The following is a 23,154-nucleotide window of genomic DNA, read 5'->3' as shown; positions in this document are numbered from 1 at the left end:
TCTTTTTAGGTATCTGAAAGGGCTCAGAGGTCAAATGTTTAAGAGTCACTAGCTACCCAATTTTTATAAAAGTTGGGAGCGTGGGGGAAAATACCATGGAAAATATTCTGAATTTTAATGGAGTACTTAGCAGATGTAATAAGGATGGGGTGTCCCAGCAGCAATAATGTCTCATCTTTTTTATCTCAACAGGCTCTACTTGGGCCTAGCAGACTATTCCAGATCTAGTTTATTTCAGCTGTATCTATGTGTCTAACACTTGGGAAGCCTTTAATGAGGTGGGGATCTTATTTATGAGGGGGTATTCTTAGTCATGGAAGCAAATTAGTACATAACTGAAATTTTTTGATTGTCCAAAGAAAGCTTATGAATAATCTTCAACAGATAACAGCTGACATTCATGGTATTGTGAATCTGATCAAAAGCGAAACTTTTACAATTAAAGACCAGAGGGAAGGAACTCAAAGAACCACAAAGAATTCACGTTTTCTGAATACACCAAGGAGCACAAGGACAAGAGCAAGACTGTGACATTTGTATCCCTAAACAAACACCAGCAACTCTAGGTGAATCTGTATCAGAGCTTCTATAAACACGGAAACTCACACAATGCAACCCAGGCCCAGACACAGCAAACACGTATGTGTGAGACAGTGTTTAGACAACATGTCTGAAGACACACATGTCTGAAGACTTTCTACATCTGCTCCTGACACACGTCACAGACAAATGCTGACCAAAGTACAGATTCACACATCTACATTATATCAAGATGGCATAGGCCCTACATGATCTATGGGGAGGAAGAGAGAGAAAGGCACTGAGGGGGTGCAATACAGATGCATATACAAAGAGATAGAAGGCAATCAACGCATGCGCTGGTGTGAACACTTACCTACCTACATTTGAATCTCAATGGTTCCAAGTTCTTCAGGTCACATTCATGGAAACTCCAAAGAATGGAGATCTGGAGAGAAGATCTCAAGTTGAGGAACCTTTTTCCCCCTGAGTTTTAAGTTTAATGTTTAAAACATTGGTATAGACTATAGCTGCACAAAAGTATGTGGAAATGCCAATAACTCAGTTATATTAATCAATTACTAAAAATAAGTTCCTTACGTTTATAACATGTTTTAGCTTATTCCTAAGGTTTCTATAGACAATGCTAAAAGATTATTAGCCCTATTGGTAAGACTTAAAGATGAAATTTTATCAAAAGGAAATGTCCAACTAAAATACAGCCTATACATCAGTGTGGATACATGGTGTTTCTATTACTCACAGAATAAAGGTAGGATATCGCTACACCGAGGCTTGTATTCAAACCCCACGCTAAAGCAAACGAGCACCACACAACTTGTACAGGGCAAACCAGAAGGCAGAAGTCTTGCTGAACTGTTCTATTACAGACTGGTTAAAAAACCATCGGAGCCTAACAGCCTAACAAAAACCACCTGTGACTTAATGAAACACCCGCATCCCCCAAACCAGGATATGAATATTAAAAATTAGAAATGATTTTGATAATGTAGCATTTACGACTCGAAGCGGGTTTTAGCGCATTACCACTGAGATGAACGCTGATGCAAACACAGTTGCGGAGAGCGAGCGGTGTTAACGGGCTGCACAAAGGCAGCTGTGCAAGAAAAGGCTTCCCTCCGCTCCCCTCCGCTGTATGAACAGCGCCTGCCGCTGATTCCCGGGAACACACAGAAGTTTATCCTAAACCCAGTGCTGAGGGGATAAAGCCACAACTAAATATTCTAAAATAAACCTCAAATCCAGTACTTTAAGAGGTTTAAAAATCAAAACGCGCATATGTGTTTCATATCCAGAATGTCTCATTAATTCCCAGGTTATATATTTCAACGACACAGTCATTTCAATAAGAAAATAAAAAGCAAATCAAGCTGTGTTAAGTCTTGAGAATATTGGAAGCTTGACCAGTACCCTCATACCAAGTTAGTAAGAGAATTCAAGCATGTTCTTTCGGGGTTTGGAAAATAAAGCAGTCTCAACCCAGCAGGCTTTGTCTCTACAGGTTAAGAACAGCACCTCAGGCAGGACAGGAAACTGTGGTCACAGACCCAAAGAGAGACTTCCAAGAGGATCTGGACAGCCTTCCATTATTCCCAAGCCCAACACGTGTTCCCAAACCAATGATATGCAGTGATTACATCTTTATCAAGGAGACATCTTTTCTCTATATCATCTTAAGGTTAAATTAGTTAGTGCAGATGCACTCCAGTTTAGATGAATGCCACAGCAAATGATATTTCTACAGGTATGCCTATCTTGATTTTAAAAGTATGCTCTCATCTCAGAAATTAGATTTTAAGATTAGAACCCTCACACACAATTAAATTTTTACTGATTCTTTGTGGATTTCACAAAATAAATACCCTGGTGACTTAGGTGTGGGTGAGCCAGCTAGAGGACATTAACAGGAGAATCCGTATCTCCCCTTGCTGTTTAAGACATAGGGTGAACTAGCCAGGATAGTGTTGAGAACTCACCCTGGTGTTGACGGTGAAGAACAGGCAGGTTGATCAATCCAGCAACCATTCAGACCCAGGGCTATGATTGGCTTGTCCCAACATCCACCCTATGATTTGCTGAAGCATGTGAAAGAACCAGTTCTGAAGATCCAAAGTTGCAGGATCTGCCTGACACAGGTTATCCAAGAGGAGCACTGGAGAGGGCCAGTACTGATGATGTAGCAAAAACCAGAGGCCTTGAACCAGACCAATTACTGCAGTGACCATTTGCAAGTAATCACACGTGGACTAAGGGGCAGGCTGTGCCACACTACAGCTTCCACGACAGCTTTTTCTTCTCTCTTTCTGTTTAAAACTCTTTTCAGAGCAGTGTGAGTTAGCAGGTATGACTTAAAAGCCTCTTATTAGGAAAAACCAACCAACAGTTCTACCCTAATATGGCACTGCTGAAAGACACTCAGGTTTTGTTTAGCAAACTAAGCTAAATGCCAAGGTAACTTACACCTTAGCATGAATACTTTACAAATGGGTAAATTATCCTAGAACAATGTAGTTTTTACACTTCAAAATCACAGTTTAGGTATGTACTCCACTTTTTTAGTTGGGTTACTTGGTATCTTGATATTCTTGTCTTTTTATTTTTTTATGTATTTTGGATATTAGCCCAATTTTTCCCATTCCACAAGCTACCACGTTGTCTGTAAGACAGTGTCCTTTGCTGTGCAGAAGCTTCTCAGTTTCATGAGGTCCCATTTATTAATTGTGAACCTTAGTGTCTGTGCTAATGCTGTTCTGTCCAAAAAGTTTTTTTTTTCCTCTGCCAATGAGTTCAAGGCTATTCCCCATTTTCTCTTTATCAGGTTCAGTGTATCTGCTTTTATGTTAAGATCTTCAAGGAATTTCTAAGGTACAGGGATCTATTTGGATTCTTCCTGCAGACACTCAGTTTGACCAGCACCATTTGTTGAAGATGCTGTCTGTTGCTATGTAAAGCGTGCTACATTTGTTCATGCTGCATTTGTATAATGATGGAAGGATGTGTGTTTAATTAGGTAAAGATGTATTTCATTTGTTTCACATTGCCTGTCTCAGGCATCTGATTGGTCTAATAAAGAGCTAGATGGCCAATAACTAGGTAGAGAAAGGATAGGTGGGGCTTGCAGGCAGAGAGAACAAAAGAAGGAAGGAGAGAACGAGAAGAAAGAGGGAGGCATGCCTGTGTCTAGCCAGGTACCTGTTAGCCAGCCAGACTCATGAAGCAGTGAAAGCAAGATATACAGAAGAAAGAAAGAGAAAAAGCCCCAAGACACAAGATAGAAACCAGTTAATTTAAGTTAAAAGAGCTAGTCAGAAATGAGCCTAAGCTAGGTTGGGCATTCAAAACTAATAATAAGACTCCAGGTAATGATGTGGGAGCTGGTTGGTGTCCCAAAAAGAAAAAGCCCGGTAACCAAATATAGAAATGATCCTCGAATGTATAGTCTGCTGACAGTAAGTATGCTTGCTGTCTGATCTGGACAAACAAGATACAAGGAATAGTTGATGTGAGCCACAAGGATTATACAGGAAAACACATTCAGCAAAGTATCTGGATACAAAATTAACTCACAAAAAAAAAATCAGCGCTTCTGTAGACAAATTCAAATATACTGAGAAAGAAATGATGGAAACAATACCTTTCCCAGTAGACTGACATAACATAAAACATCTTGGGGCAACCCTAACTACGCAAGTGAAAGATCTGTATGATTAAAAAACTCTACCACATTATAGATGAAACTATCTCTCATGCTTATAGATCTTAGGATTAGTAGGAGTAATATGGTATAAACTATTCTTTTTTACCAAAAATAAACTATAGATTTAATGCAATCCCTATCAAAATTCCAACACAACTCTTCACAGATCTTGAAAGGACAGTTTCAGCTTCATATGGAAACACACAAAAAAACCTAGGTTAGCTAAAACAATTCTGAATAATAAAAGAAATGTTGGCATTATAACTGTCTGATTTCAAGTTGTGCTACAGGGCTATAGTAATAAAACCTGCCATATTGGCATATAAACAGACTTGTTGATCAGTGGAATCAAACTGAAGACCCAGATATAAATCCACATGCATATGGACACCTGATTTTTGATAAAGCCAGAAATGCACACTGAAAAAGACAGCTATACCAGGCTTTTTCTTTTCTTTCCCAAAACAGTCTTTATTCACTAGCCAATAAAAGCAACACATATACAGAAGGACGTCCCACACCAACAAGTGTTCCTGAAGCTTTACATATTGGGTTCTCCACAAGATCATACTTCTGTACATTTATCATTTTGACTATTATGCAGTAAGGGGACTTTCTTTTCTGGTCCACTCTATTTTGGTTTTCTCTATGCTTCTTGTACCTTGACAGACATCTCCTTCTATAGGTTAGGGAAATTTTCTTTGATGATTTTGTTAAAAATATTTTCTGTGCCTCTGACCTGGGTTTCTTTTCCTTCCTCCATTCCTATTATTTTTAGATTTGGGCTTTTCATAGTGTCCCAGATTTCCTGGATGTTTTGTACCAGGTGGTTTTTAGATTTAACATTTTCTTTGATGAAGGTTATCCATTTCTTCAACAGTATCTTCAAGGCCTGGGAGTCTTCCACCTCCTGTATTCTGTTGCTGGGGCTTCACGCTGAGGTTTCTGTTTGAGTTCCTAAAACTTTCATTTCCAGATTTCCTTTAGTTTGGGTTTTCTGATTCTATTCCCACTTTCAGGTCTTACATGGCTTTATTCATTTACTTTCACTGTTTGTGTTTACATAGATTTTTTTTAAAGAATTCTTTTCATTTCCTCTTTAAGGACCTTTATCATATTAATAAAGGCTATTTTAAGAGCTTCTTCTGCTTCAACTACATTGCAATACTCAGGGCCTGCTGTGGTAGGGTTGCTGGGATTGTCCTGCCTTTAACTGATTGATCATGCTTTTATGCTGGCATCTAAGCATCTGCGTTTGGGAACATTGTAATTCTAGGTGCTGATTTCTGGTCTTATCTTTGTTGGGGATGTGCTTTGTTTCTTGGTTTCTGTTGCCCCCCTCTGGTTCTTAGGAGCGTGTGGTGGCTTTGTAGTGCTTGGCAGAGAATTCTTTTGGAATCCTGATAGGTGTGTCCACTGGGGACTCCCGGTAAAATGTGTTTCTAGCTATTGGGTGGTGACATTTAGGAATGGGGATGGGCTAGGAGGATCAGGTTCCAGGGGTCCAGAGGAAGCAGGTGTCCCACCAGGATCTGCTTAGTTCCCTAGAAATGAGTCAAAGAGTGAAAGGAGGTCAGACCAGAATGTCTGCTACAGAACTAGAGATGAGAATGGGTGACTGGACTTGGAGAAATGGAAGGGGAGGGGAAGATCTGCAGTCAGCCTTGTGCTTTTGTGACCAGATTGGCCTGTAGGTCCCCAGGGAGCGCCTGTAGGGAGTTGGGTACCGCAGCAAAGTGATGAGTAGGGTAAAGGGAGTTTAGAGAGAAAGGTCTGGGTGGCCCACCGGAGATTGCGGTGCTGAGAAAGGGGAAGTCATGCAGGTGGTCCTGCTATCTTTCTTTGTGTTTCCATTTTTAGTTACTCACATTTATGCAACCAGTCTTGTAATTAAAACTCCAACTTGGGAATTCTTAGGTTTTGTGAAGATGGTGGGGGGGGGGAAGAAATCAGAAAACCAACCATGCCACTTAAAAGTTTCAAAATGATGAAAATCTTGAAAATAACATCCAATGGCCTTGACTGTCTTAAATTCAAACTTTAGGCAAATACAGAAAAAAAAAACCCAGACTAGAGAATACAAAACCACACAGCCTTTGCTGCTTCACTGACCTCAGCTACAGTGTGTGTCTGTGTGTGTGTGTGTGTGTGTGTGTGTGTGTGTGTGTATAGCATTACAATGCTAAATGTCTAATCATAACTACAAGAGCAGCCTAGACTCCAACAAGGTCAATAAAGTATTAGTCCTGTAATAAAATGCAAGCTTTAAATATGAATTAAAAACACAAACAAAGTAAAAGTACCCAACCATTTTGTTTTACTATGATAAATTTTAAAACTTTTACATGCAAAAGTTGATGTTCTAGTGGGTAAAGTTGATTATGCCAAAGCTTGGCCACATGGGATTAAGAACACAACACTTTTTAATAAAAAGGCATAAGTAGCAGAACTTCATCAATTCCAACTGATCCAGCATAGGGATTCAAAAGCTCTGCTGCACAGTAAGAAAACAGAATGAAGTGTAGTATCTAAATTTTTCCAATGTTAATAAACTTAAAAGTATATGGTCCGTTTCTTTATGTCTTTTAAATCCCAATTTGTCAAGTTGAAATGTTCTAGTGTGTTAGGGAATGTTCTAGTGTGTGAAGGTGCCTTAGGAATCTCTATTATCTTTGCTTTGCTGACTGTTTTTCTTTATTAATTACCTACTTTCTGTGTCATTAAAAAACACACGTAATTATCTTCACATTTTTTAGTTGTGTGTGTGTGTGTGTGTGCACCCTTATGGGCCCACTGTGCATGTTTGGGGGTCAGAAGAAATTCCTGGGAGCTGGTTCTGTCCTGCCACCTTTTGGGATCCCAAGATCAAATTGGGGTGTAAGGCCTGTCACACCTTTCTAGCCAGCCCAGCAACAACTCTCCATCAGAGACATAAAAGACCTGAGACCTACTGCGGTCAACTGATTCAAGTACTACATCTTATTCTTTTCTTTTTCTCCTTTTTATTGCTTATAATGAAAGTATATGTTTTCTACATTCCCCTCCCTTCCTCCTCCACTTCTACCTTCTTGCATAATCCCCACACTCCCAATTTACTCAGGAGATGTTTTTTTTCTACTTCCAATGTAGATCAGATCCATGTATGTTCCTGTTAGGGTCCTCTTTGTTGTCTAGGTTCTCTGGGATTGTGTATTGTAGGCTGGTTTTTCTTTGCTTTATGTCTAAAAGCCACTTATGAGTGAGTACATCCTATATTTGTCTTTCTGGGTCTGAGTTACCTCACTCAATATGATGTTTTCAAGATCCATTCATTTGCCTGCAAATTTCAAGATGTCATTATTTTTTCTGCTGTGTAGTACTTTATTGTGTAAATGTACCACATTTTCCTTATCCATTCTTCAGTCAAGGGGCATTTTGGTTGTTTTCAGGTTCTGGCTCTGACAAACAGTGCTGCTATGAACATAGTTGAGCACATGTCCTTGTGGCAGTATTGAGCATCCTTTGGATATATACCCAAAAGTGGTATTACTGGGTCTTGAGGAACGTTGTTTCCTAATTTTCTGAGAAACTGCCAGACTGATATCCAAAGGGGTTGAACAAATTTGCACTCCCAATAGCAATAGAGGAGTGTTTCCTTTACCCCACAACTGCTCCAGCATAAGTTGTCATTAGAGTTTTTGATCTTGGCCATACTTATAGATGTAAGGTGGAATCTCAGAGTTGTTTTGACTTGCATTTTTCTGATGGTTAAGGATGTTGAGCATTTCCTTAAGTGTCTTTCAGTAATTTTAGATTCATATGTTGAGAGTTCTCTGTTTAGGTTTGTATACCATTTTTTATTGGATTATTTGTTCTTTTGATGACCAATTACTTGAGTTCTTTGGACAGAGGACTGTTATCCAAAATATACAATGTGGGGCTGGTGAAGATCTTTTCCCATTCTGTAGGCTGCCATTTTGTCTTGTTGACCATGTCCTTTGCTTTACAGAGCTTTTCCGTTCCAGGAGGTCCCAATTTGCTAATTTTTGCTCTCAGTGTCTGTGCTACTGGGGTTATATTTAGAAAGTGGTCTCCTGTGCCAATGCTTTCAAATGTACTTCCCACTTTCTCTTCTATGAGGTTCAGTGTGGTAGGCTTTATGTTGAAGTCTTTGATCCATTTGAAGTTTAGTTTTGTGCATGGCCATAGATATGGATCTATTTCCATTCTTCTACATGTTGATATCCAGTTATGACAACACCATTTGCTGACTGCTTTCTTTTTCCATTTTATATTTTTTGCTTCTTTGTTAAAAATTAGGTGTTGGTAGGTGTGTGAATTGATATTCAGTTACATTGGTCCTCCTGTTTTTATGCCAGTATCAGGCTGTTTTCAGTATTGTAGCTCTGTAGTCAAGTCAGGGATTGTGGTGCCTCCAGAACTTCCTCTATTGTACAGAATTGTTTTAGCTATCCTGTTTTTGTTTTTTGTTTTTTTTGCTTTTCCATATGAAGTTGCATATTGTTTGTCAAGCATTCCATTAGTCCTTGAATCCATAGATTGCTTTAGGTAAGACTGCCATTATTACCATGTTAATTCTACCTATCCAAGAGCATGGGAGATCTTTCCATTTTCTGGTGTCTTCTTCAATTTCTTTTTTTTTTTTTTTTACAGACTTAAAGTTCTTGTCAAACAGGTTTTTCCACTTGTTTGGTTAGAGTTACTCCAAGATATTTTATGCTATTTGTGGATATAACCAAGGGTGATGTTTCTTTGCTTTCTCAGCCCATTTATTATCTGTATAAAGGAGGGCTACTGATTTCTTTTTTTTTAAGTTAATCTTGCATCCTGTTACATTACTGATGGAGTTGTAAGTTTCTTGGTAGAATATTTGGGCTCATGTATATAAAATGTCATCAGTAATAGTGAGTTTGACTTCATCTTTTTCTATTTGTATCCCTGTGATCTCCTTTTGTTGTCTTACTGATCTAGCTAGAACCTCAAGTACTATATTGATATATTGATATATATGGGGAGAGTAGACAACCTTGTCTTGTTCCTGATTTCAGTGGGATGGCTTTGAGTTTCTCTCCATTTAGTTTGATGTTGGCATGCTATATATTGCCTTTATTATGTTTAACTATGTTCCTTGTATACCTGCTCTCTCCAAGACCTTTATCATGAAGGGATGTTGTATTTGGTTGAAGGCTTTTTCAGCATTAAATGTGTTTTTTTTTTTCAGTTTGCTTATATAGTGGATTACACTGACATATGTTCATATGTTGAACCATCTCTGCATCTCTGGAATGAAGCCTAATTGGTCATGCTGGATGATTTTTCTGATATGTTCTTGGATTCGGTTTGCCAGTATTTTATTGAATATTTTTGCATCAATGTTCACAAGTGAGATTAGTCTGCAATTCACTTTCTTAGTAATGTCTTTGTGTGGGCTGGGTATCAGGGTAACTGTGGCCTCATAAAAAGTTTGGCATTGTTCCTTCTGTTTCTATTGTGTGGAAGAATTTAAGGAGTATAGGTATTAGCTCTTCTTTGAAAATCTTGTAGAATTCTACGATGAAACCATCTGGTCCTTGGCTTTTTTTTTTTTTCCGGTGGGGAGACTTTTGATGACTGTTTCTATTACTTTAGCAGCTAAAAGTCTATTTAATTTTCTTATCTGGTCATGATTTAAGTTTGGTAAGTGATATTTATCTAGAAAACAGTCCATTTCCTTAAGTTTTTCAATTTTGTGGAATGAAGCTTTTTGAAGTATGACCTGATGATTCTCTGGATTTCCTCTGTGTCCGTTGTTATGTCCCCCTTTTCATTTCTGATTTTATTAATTTAGACATTCTTTCTGCTTTTTGGTTATTTTGGATAAAGATTTGTCTATTTTGTTGATTTTTCTCGAAGAACCAACTCTTTGTCTCACTGTTTCTCTGTATTGTTTTCTTTGTTTATATTTTGCTGATTTCAGCTCTCGATTTGATTATTTCCTGCCTTTTAGCCCTCCTGGGTGAATATGCTTCTGTTTGTTCTAGAGGTTTCAGGTGTTCTGTTAACTCACTACTGCAGGATTTTTCCAGTTTCTTTATGCAGGCATTTAGTGCTATGAACACTGATTCATTGTGTCCCATAAATTTGGGTGTGTTGTGTGGTTATTTTCATTGAATTTCAGGAATCTTTAATTTCTTCCTTTACCAATTGGTGATTCAGATGAGCACTGCTTAATTTCCATGTGTTTGTGGGCTTTCTGGAATTAGTATTGCTGTTGAATTCTAATTTTAAGCCATGGTGATCCGATAAGATACATAAGGTTGTTCCAGTTTTTTTTTGTTTGTTTGTTTTTTTGCATCTGTTGAGGTTTGCCTTGTTACGTAGTATGTGGTCATTATTTGAGAAGGTTGCATGAGGTTCTAAGAAGTAGATATATTCTTTTATGTTTGGATGGAATAGTCTATAGATGTCTGTTAAATCCATTTGATTCATAATATCTATTAGTTCCCTTATTTCTCTGGTAAGTTTTTTTCCAGACCTGTCCAGTGCTGAGAGGGGGTGTTCAAGTTTCCCAATATTAGCATGTGGGGATTAATGTATGTTTAAGCTTCAGTAGTGTTTCTTTTTCTTTACATATGAAGGTCCCCTTGTATTTGGGTTACAGATATTCAGTATTGAGATTTCCTCTTGATGGATTTTTCCTGTGACTAATATGAAATGTCCTTCTTTGTGTCTTTTGGATTGAAGTCTATTTTGTTAGATATTAGGACAGCTACACCAGTTTATTTCTTAGGTTCATTTGATTGGAATTTTTTTTTCCCAACCCTTTACTCTGAGGTGATGTCTGTCTTTGAGGCTGAGGTGTGTTTCCTGAAATCAACAGAAGAATGGATTCTGTTTTCAAATCCAATCTGTTAGCCAGTGTCTTTTTATAGGTGAGTTGAGTCTATTTATATTAAGGGATATTAATGACCAGTGATTGCTAGTTCCTGTTACGGTAATTTTTATTGTTGGTGATGTTATTGTCAGTGTCTTTCTCTTATTTGTGATTTGCTTCTGTGAGATCATCTATTGTCTCGTCTGTTTATGTGGATATAGCTAACTTCCTTGGGTTGAAGTTTTCCTTCTAGTACTTTGTGTATGGCTGGGTTTGTGGCTAGGCATTGGTTGAATCTGGTTCTGTCGTGTAATATCTTGTTTTGTCTGTCTATGGTGACTGGGAATTCTGGGTATAGCAGTCTAGATTGGCATCTGTAGTCTCTTAATGTCTGCACATGCTTGACCAGGACCTTCTGGCTTTCCTTGTTTATAATTCTGATAGGTGTACCTTTATATGTTACTTGGCCTTTTTTCTTTGAATCTCTTAATAATCTTTCTTTATTCTGTATGTTTAGTGTTTAGATTATTATGCAGTGAGGATTTTTTTTTGTCCAGTCTATTTCACGTTCCAGAAGCTTCTTATATCTTCATAGGGATATCTTTCTTTAGGTTGGGAAAGTTTTCTTCTATGACTTTGTTGGACATATTTTCTATGCTTTTGAGTTGAACTTCTTATCCTTATTCTATCCCTATTATTCTTAGGTTTGGTCTTTTCACAGTGTCCTTTATTTCCTGGATATTTTGTTAAATTTAATGTTTTCTTATACCGATTAGTCTAATTCCTGTATTGTACCTTCAGCACTTGAGATTCTTCCATCTCTTGTATTCTGCTGTTTATGCTTGCACTTGTGGTTCCTGATTGTTTCCCCATATTTTCTGTTTCTAGAATTCCCTGGATTGTGGGGTGTTTTTTTTTGTCTCTATTTCAGTTTTCAAGTCTTTAATCATTTCTTTCACCTGTTTGATTGCTTTTTCTTGGTTTCTTTTAAGGGACTTGTTGATTTCTTCTAGCTTTTTGTTTGTCTTCTCCTACATTTCTTTGAGAGAATTTTTCATTCTTCCCTTCTTTAAGGGCCTCAAACATTCTCCTAAAGCTATATTTAGGTCATTTTCTTCTGCTTCATCTCTATTGGGGTGTTCCAGCCTTGCTAACTTAGACCCACTAGTTTTTGCTGGTGTCATGTTGCTTGTCGTGGTGTTGAGTGTTTACTCATTTTTTCCTTTGATTGATGTAGTTGGGGTTGTGTCTCTGGTGATCACTCTTCCAGGAACCAGTGGATCCAAGGCTCAGATGATTGTTCCTTGTAATGGAGTTGGGGCCATGGCTCCAGTCAAGCCAGAGGTCACTCGGCAGTCCTGAAGGCTGTTCTGCAATCCTAGAGGTCGGTCTGGCCTGCTCCCATGGAGGTTGCTGGCTCAGGTCTGCTCCCATGGAGGTCACTGTCTCTGATGGAGGTCTCTAGCTTGGGCCTAGTCTGGTGGAGGTTGGTGGCTCGAGTCCAGTCCCACATATATCACTGGCTTAGGCCTGTTCCCTTAGAGGTTGCTCCCTCTATACCTGCTCGGGCAGAAGTTGCTGGCTCAGGTCTCCTCTGGGGGAGGTTCCTCCTACATTTTATTCTTAAATGCAGTTATTAACTCTTCAATAACATACCCAAGGAATCATATTCTCTTTATTACCAGATTGCCTCTGGACAGAACTGTTTTTCTCCAACTACTGATTTTATTAATGAAAAATTTTAGGTAACATTAAAGCATCCAGTACTTGTATACTACATAACCAAAGAAACTATATAGACCCAAACACTATAATACAGGTAGTCTTTGGATACTACATCACCAGAGGAATATAGACCCAAACATTATCCGACAGGTGGTCTTTGATGTAAAATGGTCGATTTAAGATTTTTAACTTTGGGCATGATACGGATTCAGAAAGATCTAGCAGAACTTGACATGTGACTTTGGCCCAAGCCAGAGATACGCAGCATTGACTCTTTTGTGATGCCACAGTTCTTTGCTACCTATGTGATCACGGGTCAAATAAGTGGTACATCAAGGTGCTTGTTGCGTTGTTAGTGGGTTCATTGCGTCAAGTGTAATGCCCAGGTGTGCTACTGTCAGTTTATGATGGAATGACTGGGATGGACCAGACAGAAAGCACCTGTGTTAACAGCTGGACAAGTAAGCAAAACTATTTAGTGTTCTGAAACTGCAGTGCTTTGGCAAGTGACTAAAAGGAAAAAAAAGAAAAAAAAGGAAAAAAAAAAGAAAAATATTAAAAAATAATGAGGTAAAATATCTGTAGTTAAAGATCTGAGCTCCTCATTTAAAATTCGAGTTGTAACCAGATAAAAGAAATACCACCACATTCCCTCAAGCTGAATGTCAAATCCTTAACAAGCTTGTCTCTAGCCAGAACTACCAGATTAATATTCAGGTTATTCTGGAGGACTATACAATTGTAAGTATTTTGGTTTGCTTGCCACATAAAAATGGTTATGATTTTTAAAAATTTTAAGTGACACTTCGTAAATAAACTTATTTCTGTCAAATTCAAATAGGCTTTTGGACATGACCACTAACATTTCTGGCTCAGCAATCTAATAGCCCTGACACTCCATGCTTACCAGTCTGGATAGAAAAAGTTCTCATTGCTTCATCAGTGGGTAAAAATAAGAATAGCTCATAGCTTTAGAATGTAGTCCCAAGTATTTTAAACTAATACACGTCCTATTACAGACACAGTTTTATCAAGCAGTATAGAAATGCTTCCTCTGAACAAGTACATTCATAGCAGACATCTTCCTTATGTTTAAAATGGTTCTGTTCTTTCTGTACTGAACTGAAAACTCGATGTCCTGAGAGTTTCACGGCAGAAACAAGTATCTGAAAGAATATACTGCATAGTGTCATTGCATTTTAGGACTAATACATAATTCAAAAAATGGTATTGGGGACCTATGTTCTCCGTGATCAATGAGAATCTTAACTAATATTTAAAAAAGTTATACAGCTAAAAATTTCTTAAGTATGGAAAAAACTTAAAATATTAGACTCAAAGAAATAGTTAATTCCTTTCCTCCTGAGTAGAAGGGAGATGTTTATCACTCACATTCTACGAATTCACAAATTGTATGCACTAAGGTTCAAAGGTAAACACATCTAAGAGGAAAGTTCCTATTACGGTGCGCTGACATAAAGTACCTGCTGAGTTTTCCTGGGTCTTAGTGGCTCATCTGGGTACACAGGGCCAATCCTAAGTGATTGTATGTTAGCAAAGAAGTTCTAATAGTTTTAAGTCTTTAAATGAAAACTTTAAGTAGAAAAATAGTTACTAATATGAGCACAAAAATAAAAATGTAATGCAAAAAAAAGGTTCAGTAAATTAAAACATTAGCAACAAGAAATAATCTCTTCAAAGGGTGCTCAAGACCTGGGAAGGGAAGAGGGTGAAGAGTAATCTCTGCCATGCTTCAGTCATGTTCTAAACGTAACTTCTGCTTTATCTACTGAGCTTTAGAAGGCTTTCCTCAGCTTTTGAAATAACACTATTTGTCCAACAATATTATGAAAAAAGTTAATATAGCTTCCCACAGTGTCTAAATTATTTCTCAAGCATATTCCCCACCAGAGGAAAGGCCTAGTCATATGATCACGGCACTCGGCATGTTAATCTCGCCTCAGCACACACTGCTGTTAGCTGTGACCCTAGAGGAATCGTCATGCTTTGGAGGCTGTGTCATTGTGTCTGTCCTCTGTGGAGGTCACACACTGACATCAGAATGTCTTCCTCAATCTCCACCTTACCTTTCCAGACAAGATCCCTCGCCAACTCAGGAGCTCCCCCTTTCAGCTATACTGGCCACTGAGCCTCAGGGTCTGCCTCTCTCTCCCAGGGTGTGGGGGTCCACACTCAGATCACCAGGCTTGCCCGACCAGCACTTTAGCTATCAACTAAGCCACTCTGCCGGCCTTCAGTTTCACATGCGTTTTAAAACCGCTTCCTCAGAAGACCATGATTCCTAGTTCAGATGCCTACAGATATCTGTTATGTCTGAAGCTGCAGTTTCTTTTGTGGCATTTTGGGAATGGTCCCCCACTTGGCATTTTTCTGTTTTCTTGAGTCGATTCCCAAATGAAGTTTAAAAGGCAACATGAACAGTTGACCAAAGATTCCTTACTATTATAATTCAAATACCTGTGTGCTAGAGCTAAACTCCAGCCAGAAACTAAACACTGCAGTCTACCCAGATTCTCTTTGGTGTCTATGTGTACTTAGGATCCTTCTAAAAGGACTCAGTGAAGGTGAAAGAAACAGAAATCACTGAACATATGAAAGCTACCAAGTGTTCTTTTTCTAATTCATTCTAAAAACAAGAAAAAAAACCCTTACATATCCAATATACAGCTGCAAAACTTAAAATACCACATGAAACAAATCTCAGAAGGACCTCTGTTACATGCAAGGCCATTATGAACCTGGAGCATCTCATCCACACAATATTTTACATAGATAAAGAGAAATGAGCCATGCTTTAACACAAAAGTATTGTGAAAACTTACTATTATTGCATGGATGTAACCAGTAACAACAACTGTAGGGTATGTGAACATGTAATATGTTGACAGGTCCTAAAAATGCCTTAGTGGGAAAATAAACTGTTTCACAGACTAATTTCTAAAATGAGCTATTTCCAGTTACTTTTTATTGTTATTCTAAAGCTCGGTTTTATTGAGTGGTTTTCATTCCAAATACATATCATAACTAGAATAAACTAATTTCCATCTAAAAACAATGTTTGTTAAAAACTACTCCTGGTACTTAAAGTAATGAATGTGAGCCTACTTTAACACTCTTTTTAAACTGTTCAGAGCAAGAAATTTTAAACTATACTGGCCATTTGATTTTCAGGTTTAAGTATTAACATGAGCAAACCTTCAAAGTTCCATTCTGTACCTCAGGTCATTTTGTAACTTTCAAACGCTGTAAAGTTAATTCTTAATTTTATGCATCACTTATGAATCTGTTCAGTTTTCAAATATCTGTTGTATATTATAGTTAAAAAAAAAATCGTTGAACTTCCCCCACAGATAAAGCAAGTGTTCAGTGTTGTTTACCATTCTCATTGCTATAGTTCATCAGCATGCCACAAAAGACAGTCAAGAGCTTCTCATTGGCGGGATCTGTTATACTGCACAGGGACCTTAAATGGTCAATTACAATCTGTGCACCACCTGCTTGGTCAACTGCACTTCTGCCCTCATCTGTAAAACAAAGAATTAAATTAAAAATAAAATAAAATAAAGGAAACGGACCTTACAATTTCAAATACAAAACATAATACTGTTTGTTATCCCTTATTTAATAATTTGAAGATAAACCTAAGCAGGGTGACTAAATGTCTTGCTGAAAATCAGACCGAAGGAAAACAAAACAAATAAACATGAACATGGGGTGGGATGGGCACAGACGATCGCTTTCTAGGAGGGAAACAAAGAGTAGCCTCACTGGGCTACGATGGGAGCTTAAAGAACTTCTGAGTGTCCGCAGATGGCGAGAAAACTCATTCCCCTCTTTCACGATGAAATTGTTAAAGATTTTTTTTAAAAAAGCAGGAATAAAATAATCCTCTTCTGACAGGACAGGGTTTCTGAGGAAGAGAACCTGGCCGGGGCCTTCCACACAGGAGACAGGCGTTCTATCACTGAGTTATGTGCACAGCCTCCTAAGTAGTATTAACTGGTGACCGTGCTCATTCCTACACTTGGAAAACAATATATATATCCTCCTATGAGTGCTTTTCAAAGTCTGTTGTCGAAAAAAAGTGGCTAGAACACAGTACAGATCTAGGTTACCATACACAATGACTGAATACCAGGGCTAGGGTCTATCATATTTTCACTCTTGATTTGTGCTCTATTTCTCCTGATCTTCTCTCTTCTAGCTTACACCATCACATTTCAGTTTTGAAGTGCTGCTGACACACACTCGTGAGCTTACACAAACGCCTTTGCTGGAGCAAAGGGGCGTGTGCCTGTTAAAGCCTGGCCACTTAATATAAAAAGACAGTCTATCGAATAGTGCTGTCCATAGTGCACAGTCAGGATGGCCACATAGGAAAGCCACAGTAAAGAGTAAAATAAGGCAAGAAGGACGTTTTACTGTGCTTTTATTTAACCAAATGCTAAACTATTATCATTCTAACATGCAATCAATGTTATTAGTGAAATATTTTGTATTCTCTATAACAAATTTCCTGAATCTAAGAGTACTTTACCCTAGAGCGACCACACTTCAGTAGTTCAGGAGCTAACCCGGTGACTTGATGTCACATTGGATAGCTCAGCTGTGAGAGCCAAAGGGCATGCACCGGAACCATCTCACAAAGGAGCGATTGCTAAGAAGCTCCTCAATGAAAGATTTTTAGTTTTCTACTAAAAAAAGCACTGAACTAGGGCCAAATATTTATTTATATGCGATGCTCAATCACCTGTTGATATGAAACTTAATACACCATTTCTTTTGGCCTAGTCATATACACACATTCAACACATTAACTTCATAATTAAAAAAAATAAGGAAAAAGGATAAAATGAAAATAATTTCATGTATTTAACTTCATACCATGTCCTAATAGTTATACTTTTATACAGATGCACAACTATGCCCTATGCTAAACAGCTAAGACTCCAAAAAATTATAAACCTATAGTCAAAGAAACTGGTTGGGAATGTTGTATTCTCAGAAATTTAAGTTCCGGGGTTGGGGAGATTTTTCAGTGGATAAAATACTCACCAAGCAATTGAAAGCCTGGATTTAGATTCCCAGAGCCCACATATATGTTGGATGGGCATAGCAGCCCACCTGCAATTCCAGCACTTAGCTACACTAGCCATATATGTCAACTTTGGGTACAAGTGAGAGACCCTGCCTCAGTGAATAAGGTAGAGAGCAGTAGGGGAGACACCCAACACCAACCTCAGGCCTCCCCTTGAACACATCATATACACAAACACTCTCTCTCTCTCTCTCTCTCTCTCTCTCTCACACACACACACACACACACACACACACACACACACACACACCTTTACTTTCCACCCAGGTATGGTGCACACTTGTAGCCTAGCATTTAGGAGGTTGCGGCAGAAGGACTGCAAGTTCTAGCCAGCCTGCTGCAAAGGTCAAGATCGTCTGAACAGAAAACAAACGTGACTTTTGGTAACAGAAAATATGCAAAGACGAGTCAATATATGTGATGGTGTTTTAGAGAATTAAAACTAACAGTTGAAAATCTAAATATTCACTTTTATGGATATACAGCATACCCGAACCTGAAGTTGACAAAACTCATAGAATTTGACATCAGTTGCTGAGTAAGTGTGAGCTTTCAAAATATAAACTGTGAATGCCCAAGAAATTTTTAAAAGTTAGAATAAGCCTTAGTTTCCTGATTTCACACAAAGCTACGGTGAGCCCATTTAATTAATTCTGAGATGGGGTCTCACTGTAGCTCAGGCTGGTGAGGCGCTAACTCTATAACCAACGTTGGCCTTGAGATCCTATCAATATTCCTTTATCAGCTACCCAGGTGCTGGTATCACACGTGAGTTACCATGCTCAGTTGTAGTCTGTTGAAAGCTAAGTTGGCTCCCTATTGGCAGAGCTCATCAGGGCTGAAAAATTTACTCAAAAGCTCTTTCGGGCTGGTACTCTGAACCCTCCCTTATAGCTCATTTAAGTTCCTTTGTGACTCTCTACAATCCTGACGCATTCTCTACCAGAGATCCCCCAGGTCACGCTAGGCTGGGGCTTGCGTAGAAAGCCTTTACTGTCATTCCCGTCCTCCACCAGTCTCTCCAGACTTACTCCAAAACCTGCTGCAGCCCGATAGAAAAGTCCTGGATACAAGGGGCATATCTCAACATAATAAAGACAATCTATAGCAATCCCTAACATCATCCTAAATGGAGAGAAACTCAAAGAATTTTCACTAAACTCAGGAAAAGGACAAGGTTGTCTCCATAGCTATTCAATATAGTACTTGAAGTCTTAGCTAGGGCAATAAGACAACGGAAGGAGACCAAAGGGATACAATTAAGAAATGACAAAGTCAAAGTATCTTTATTTGCAGTCAAAATTTTATACATAAAAGATCCTAAAAATTCTATTAGGAAACTTTTATAGTTGATAAACATTTCCAGCAATGCAGCAGAATACAAAAAAAATTAATACACAAATCTGTAACCTTCCTATATACAAATGACAAATATGGAGAAAGAAATCAGGGAAACAGTACCTTTCACAAGAGCCCCTAAAAATATATCTTTAGATAGCCCTAACCAAGCAAGTGAAAGACTTGTATAATAAAAAACTTGACATTGAATAAAGAAATTGAAGACACCAAAAAATGGAAAGACTCACCCCCCATACTTAAGGATTAGAAGGATTAATACTGTGAGAAAGGGCCATCCTACCAAAATCAATTGATAGGTTCAATGCAATCCCCAAAATTATTCACAGAAATTAGAAAAAATTCAATTTTAGGTGGACACATACAAAAAAACCCCTCAGGATAGCTAAAACAATCTGGAATAATAAAAGAACTTTTGTGCCTGCCTGTATCAGAAGAGAACCAGTGGACGAGTGGTGGATTGGGGGGTGGGGTTAGGGGGAAGGAACTGAGAAAAAAGGAGGGAGGGAAAAAACTGGTTGGGATGTAAAAACAAAAAAATAAATTATAAAAAATAAACTTCTGGAAGTAGTGCCATTCCTGATCTCAAACTGTAATACAAAGCTATGGTAATAAAAACAGCATGGTACTGGCATAAACACAGAAAACTGATTAATGGAATCAAATTGAAAATAAAAACGTAATTCCACACACCCATGGACAGCTGATTTTTGGCAAAAAAAAAAAAAAGAAAGAAAGAAAGAAAAAGAAAAAAGGGGGGAAACTAAGAAAAGGCAGCATCTTTAGAAGATGGTGCTGGTCAAACTGAAGGGCTGTGTGTAGGAAAACTCAAACAGAGCAAAGGTTATCATTCTGCGCAAAACTCAACTCCAAATGATCAAGGACGTCAATGTCAGACCAGATTCCCTGAATCTGATAGGAGAGAAAGTGGAGAATAGGCTTGAACTCAAGAACTGCTGAGCGGCATATCAACAGATCAATTATATATCAGTTAATAAATGGGACTTCGTAAAGTTGAAAGCTTCTGTTAGGCACCATCATTCAGGCAAAGTGGCAGCCTACAGGACGGGGAAAGAGCTTACCAGTGACGAAATATCTAGGATATATAAAGAACCAAAAACACCTGAACAGCAAGAAAACAACTTAAAATGGGGTACAGAACTAAGATAATTTTCAAAAGATGAAATACAAATGTCTGAGAAACACTTCAATATTTAACATCTTAGTCTATCATGGAAGACAAATGAAAACCAGTTTGAGATCTCATCTTATACCAACCAGAACGGTCAAGACCAATAAAACAAATGACAGCACATGCCGGTGAGGATGCAGAGAAAGTGAAACACTTATTCATGCTGGTGGGAGTGCAAACTTTACCACAGAGATCAGTGCAGAGATTCCTCAAGACCCAGCTATACCACTCTAGGACTTCTACCCAAAGCAATCTGCATCTTACTACTGAGAGATACTTGCCCATTCATGTTCATGGCCGATTCTTTTTTTCATTTTTATTTATTTTTCTCTTCTACAATATATCCCAACCACAGCTTCCCCTCCCTCCACTCCTCCTAGCTTTCCCCACCGCCCCCCCATGAACCACCCCCATGAATCCTTCCCCAGAAAAGAGCAGATCTCCCAGAGACATCAGCTGAACCCAGCACAACAAGGCACATTAAGACAGAGGAAGAACCCTCACACTAGGACTGGGTGAGGCAATCCAGTAAGAACAAAAGGGTTCCAACCAAAAGCACGCTGCCTTGCGGGAGGGAATGAGAAGACAGATAAAGAGGAAGAGGAAAGAAAGACTTTTGAAAGCTGATTTTCTTTATGCACTCACTACAACATATTTGTTCTTTATATTAATTTTACAGAGTAATGTAATTACTGAGTTACCAGCTGATCCCAGTAGCTTTCCCCTTGCTGCCTGGGGCTCACCAAACCAGTTTCTCTTTCTTCACAGAGGCACATTCAGGCTATTTCATTAATTAATTAATTTAAAGATGGTTCCCTTTGTTTTCCATTCTTCAGCTCACTTCTCTTAGCTCCTACTAGGGCAGACCGAGGAGACTTACATGTTTCTTCTCTCAGTTATAAAGTGCGGATATTTCTTGTGAGTACAACCATGTTGTATATGACTTCCCATGTCTCACTTCTGTCACACAATGTAATTCTCCACGGTCCACTGACAGAGCAAGCTGATATTAACAGTGCCTCATAAATCTTTATGGCTGGTTAGTATTCTTGTGGATAAAATACCCTGAGAAAGAATTAAACTTTACACCGCACCTACTGTGGGATACACACTGCATTACAGATCACGGCAGGTGCCTTCATGGCATCAGCCAGTCTTTGACCTCATGTTATTTGGGTCATCCAGGTATCAAACTGAGCATTTGAATTATGTATGATTGTTATTATTATTTTTTACTATGCCAGCTAAACAGATGAGAACCAGAGGTACCAAATTAAAACCTCTTGGCTTATGATCGAGTGAACATCACGACTTCAGTGATAACAAAGCAGAAGAGAAAATGTGAGGTCGATAGGCAAAATAAAGAGTAAAAACTATCCAGTCTAAAAAATTTTCATCTAAATTGTCTTAAATTACTCAGAAAAAATTAAAAGTTGAAATAAGTGTGTGTATGAGGTCATAATTTGGTCCCATCGTTTAGCTTTCAATGAAATAAAAAGCATCTGTGAGTGTGTTCACATCTGTGCCCTTGTGTGTGCAATCACATGCACTTGAGTGCAGAGACCAGAGTCAGTCTTGGAGTGTGCAGCTCGGTCTCTGAGAGCGCTCACTGGTACCTGGGCTCACCAATCAGACAGGCTGGTGTATTAGTCACTTTCCCATAGCTGAGACAAAAGACCATGAACTTATAGAAGGAAGGGTTTATAGGCGATTCCGTTTCCAGAGGGAAGAGAGTCAGTCTGTAGCTGTGACTGGCAGCAGGCAGGCCTGGTGACTGGAGCTGCCTAGAGCTCACATCTCCAGCAAGAAAGAGTACAGAGAAACAGGGAATCGCACACAGCTTTTGGAGCCTCAAAGCCTGCCCCTAGCAGCACACTTTCTCCAGCAAGGCCACACCTCATAACCTCCTATACCTATCCAAACTATTCCATCAGCTGGGACCAAGTATGCAAATGCCCACTACTATGGGACTGTCTCATCCAAACCACCACAGGCAGATAGCCAGCAAGCCTCAGGGATGTCCTGTGCCTACCTCCCCAGTGTTGGGAATACAAGACAACTACCTCCCTAACTCCACAAAGTTTCTTTTACACATTTAGTTCCCTTGATGATAAAAGCATTGCCTTATTCACTCTGCAAGGGAGGGGGACACTAACTCTGAAACCGCTGTGTGTGCACACCACAGACCAAAGGTGACAGAGCACAAATGTACAAAGACTTCTGAAGTTACCAACAACCAGAGTAAAAGCTAAGCACAGAGAAGCTTCATGCAGATACCTCTGGTTCTGGATGCTTTTCAGAGCTAAGAACATGGTGATTGGCAAATTAAGAAATCATAATTTTTGCTTTTATTTTAACTCTTGGCATAAGGAAGTTATCATGACTAAATATTGCCAAATGAACTTGAAAAGTCTGGACGCTAATTCAATGTTCTCTTATTAAGTATCTTTTGGAGAAGTATTTTCCTCTCCCATTTAATTTAGAAAGAATGACAACACTTTATTCATTGTTGATTTTGGGGCAGCACAGGCTGTGTTACCCACAACCCTCTCGTCTCAGCAAAGTCAATCCTGGAACTACAGGCATGCGCCACCAGGCCTAGTGCAACAGTACTGCTCAATTCCCACCATCAATTGAGTCTTCTGGTTTAAAAGATTCGTTTCTGTAAGTTA

The 23,154-nt window shown here is 38.7% G+C and overlaps 1 protein-coding gene across 4 annotated transcripts in view; it reads right to left on the bottom strand.

Moving 5' to 3' along the window:
- The window catches only part of Rap1gds1 (Rap1 GTPase-GDP dissociation stimulator 1), a 131,545-nt gene that overhangs the window by 30,092 nt on the left and 78,299 nt on the right, over positions 1-23,154 (bottom strand). For 2 of the 4 annotated variants that reach the window (XM_085677637.2, XM_085677638.2), the window contains exon 5: positions 16,214-16,360. The exons of the other annotated variants lie outside the window; for them this stretch is intronic. In XM_085677637.2, the coding sequence (XP_085533763.1) occupies positions 16,214-16,360 (147 nt within the window). The remainder of the gene's footprint in view (positions 1-16,213; positions 16,361-23,154) is intronic. 4 annotated transcript variants of the gene reach the window in all.

Source organism: Myodes glareolus, chromosome 17 (assembly GCF_982192425.1).
Source record: "Myodes glareolus chromosome 17, mMyoGla1.1, whole genome shotgun sequence".
Lineage (NCBI taxonomy): Eukaryota > Metazoa > Chordata > Mammalia > Rodentia > Cricetidae > Myodes > Myodes glareolus.
The sequence above is the reverse complement of the archived record's forward strand: the minus strand, read 5'-3'. Positions and strand labels throughout refer to the sequence as shown.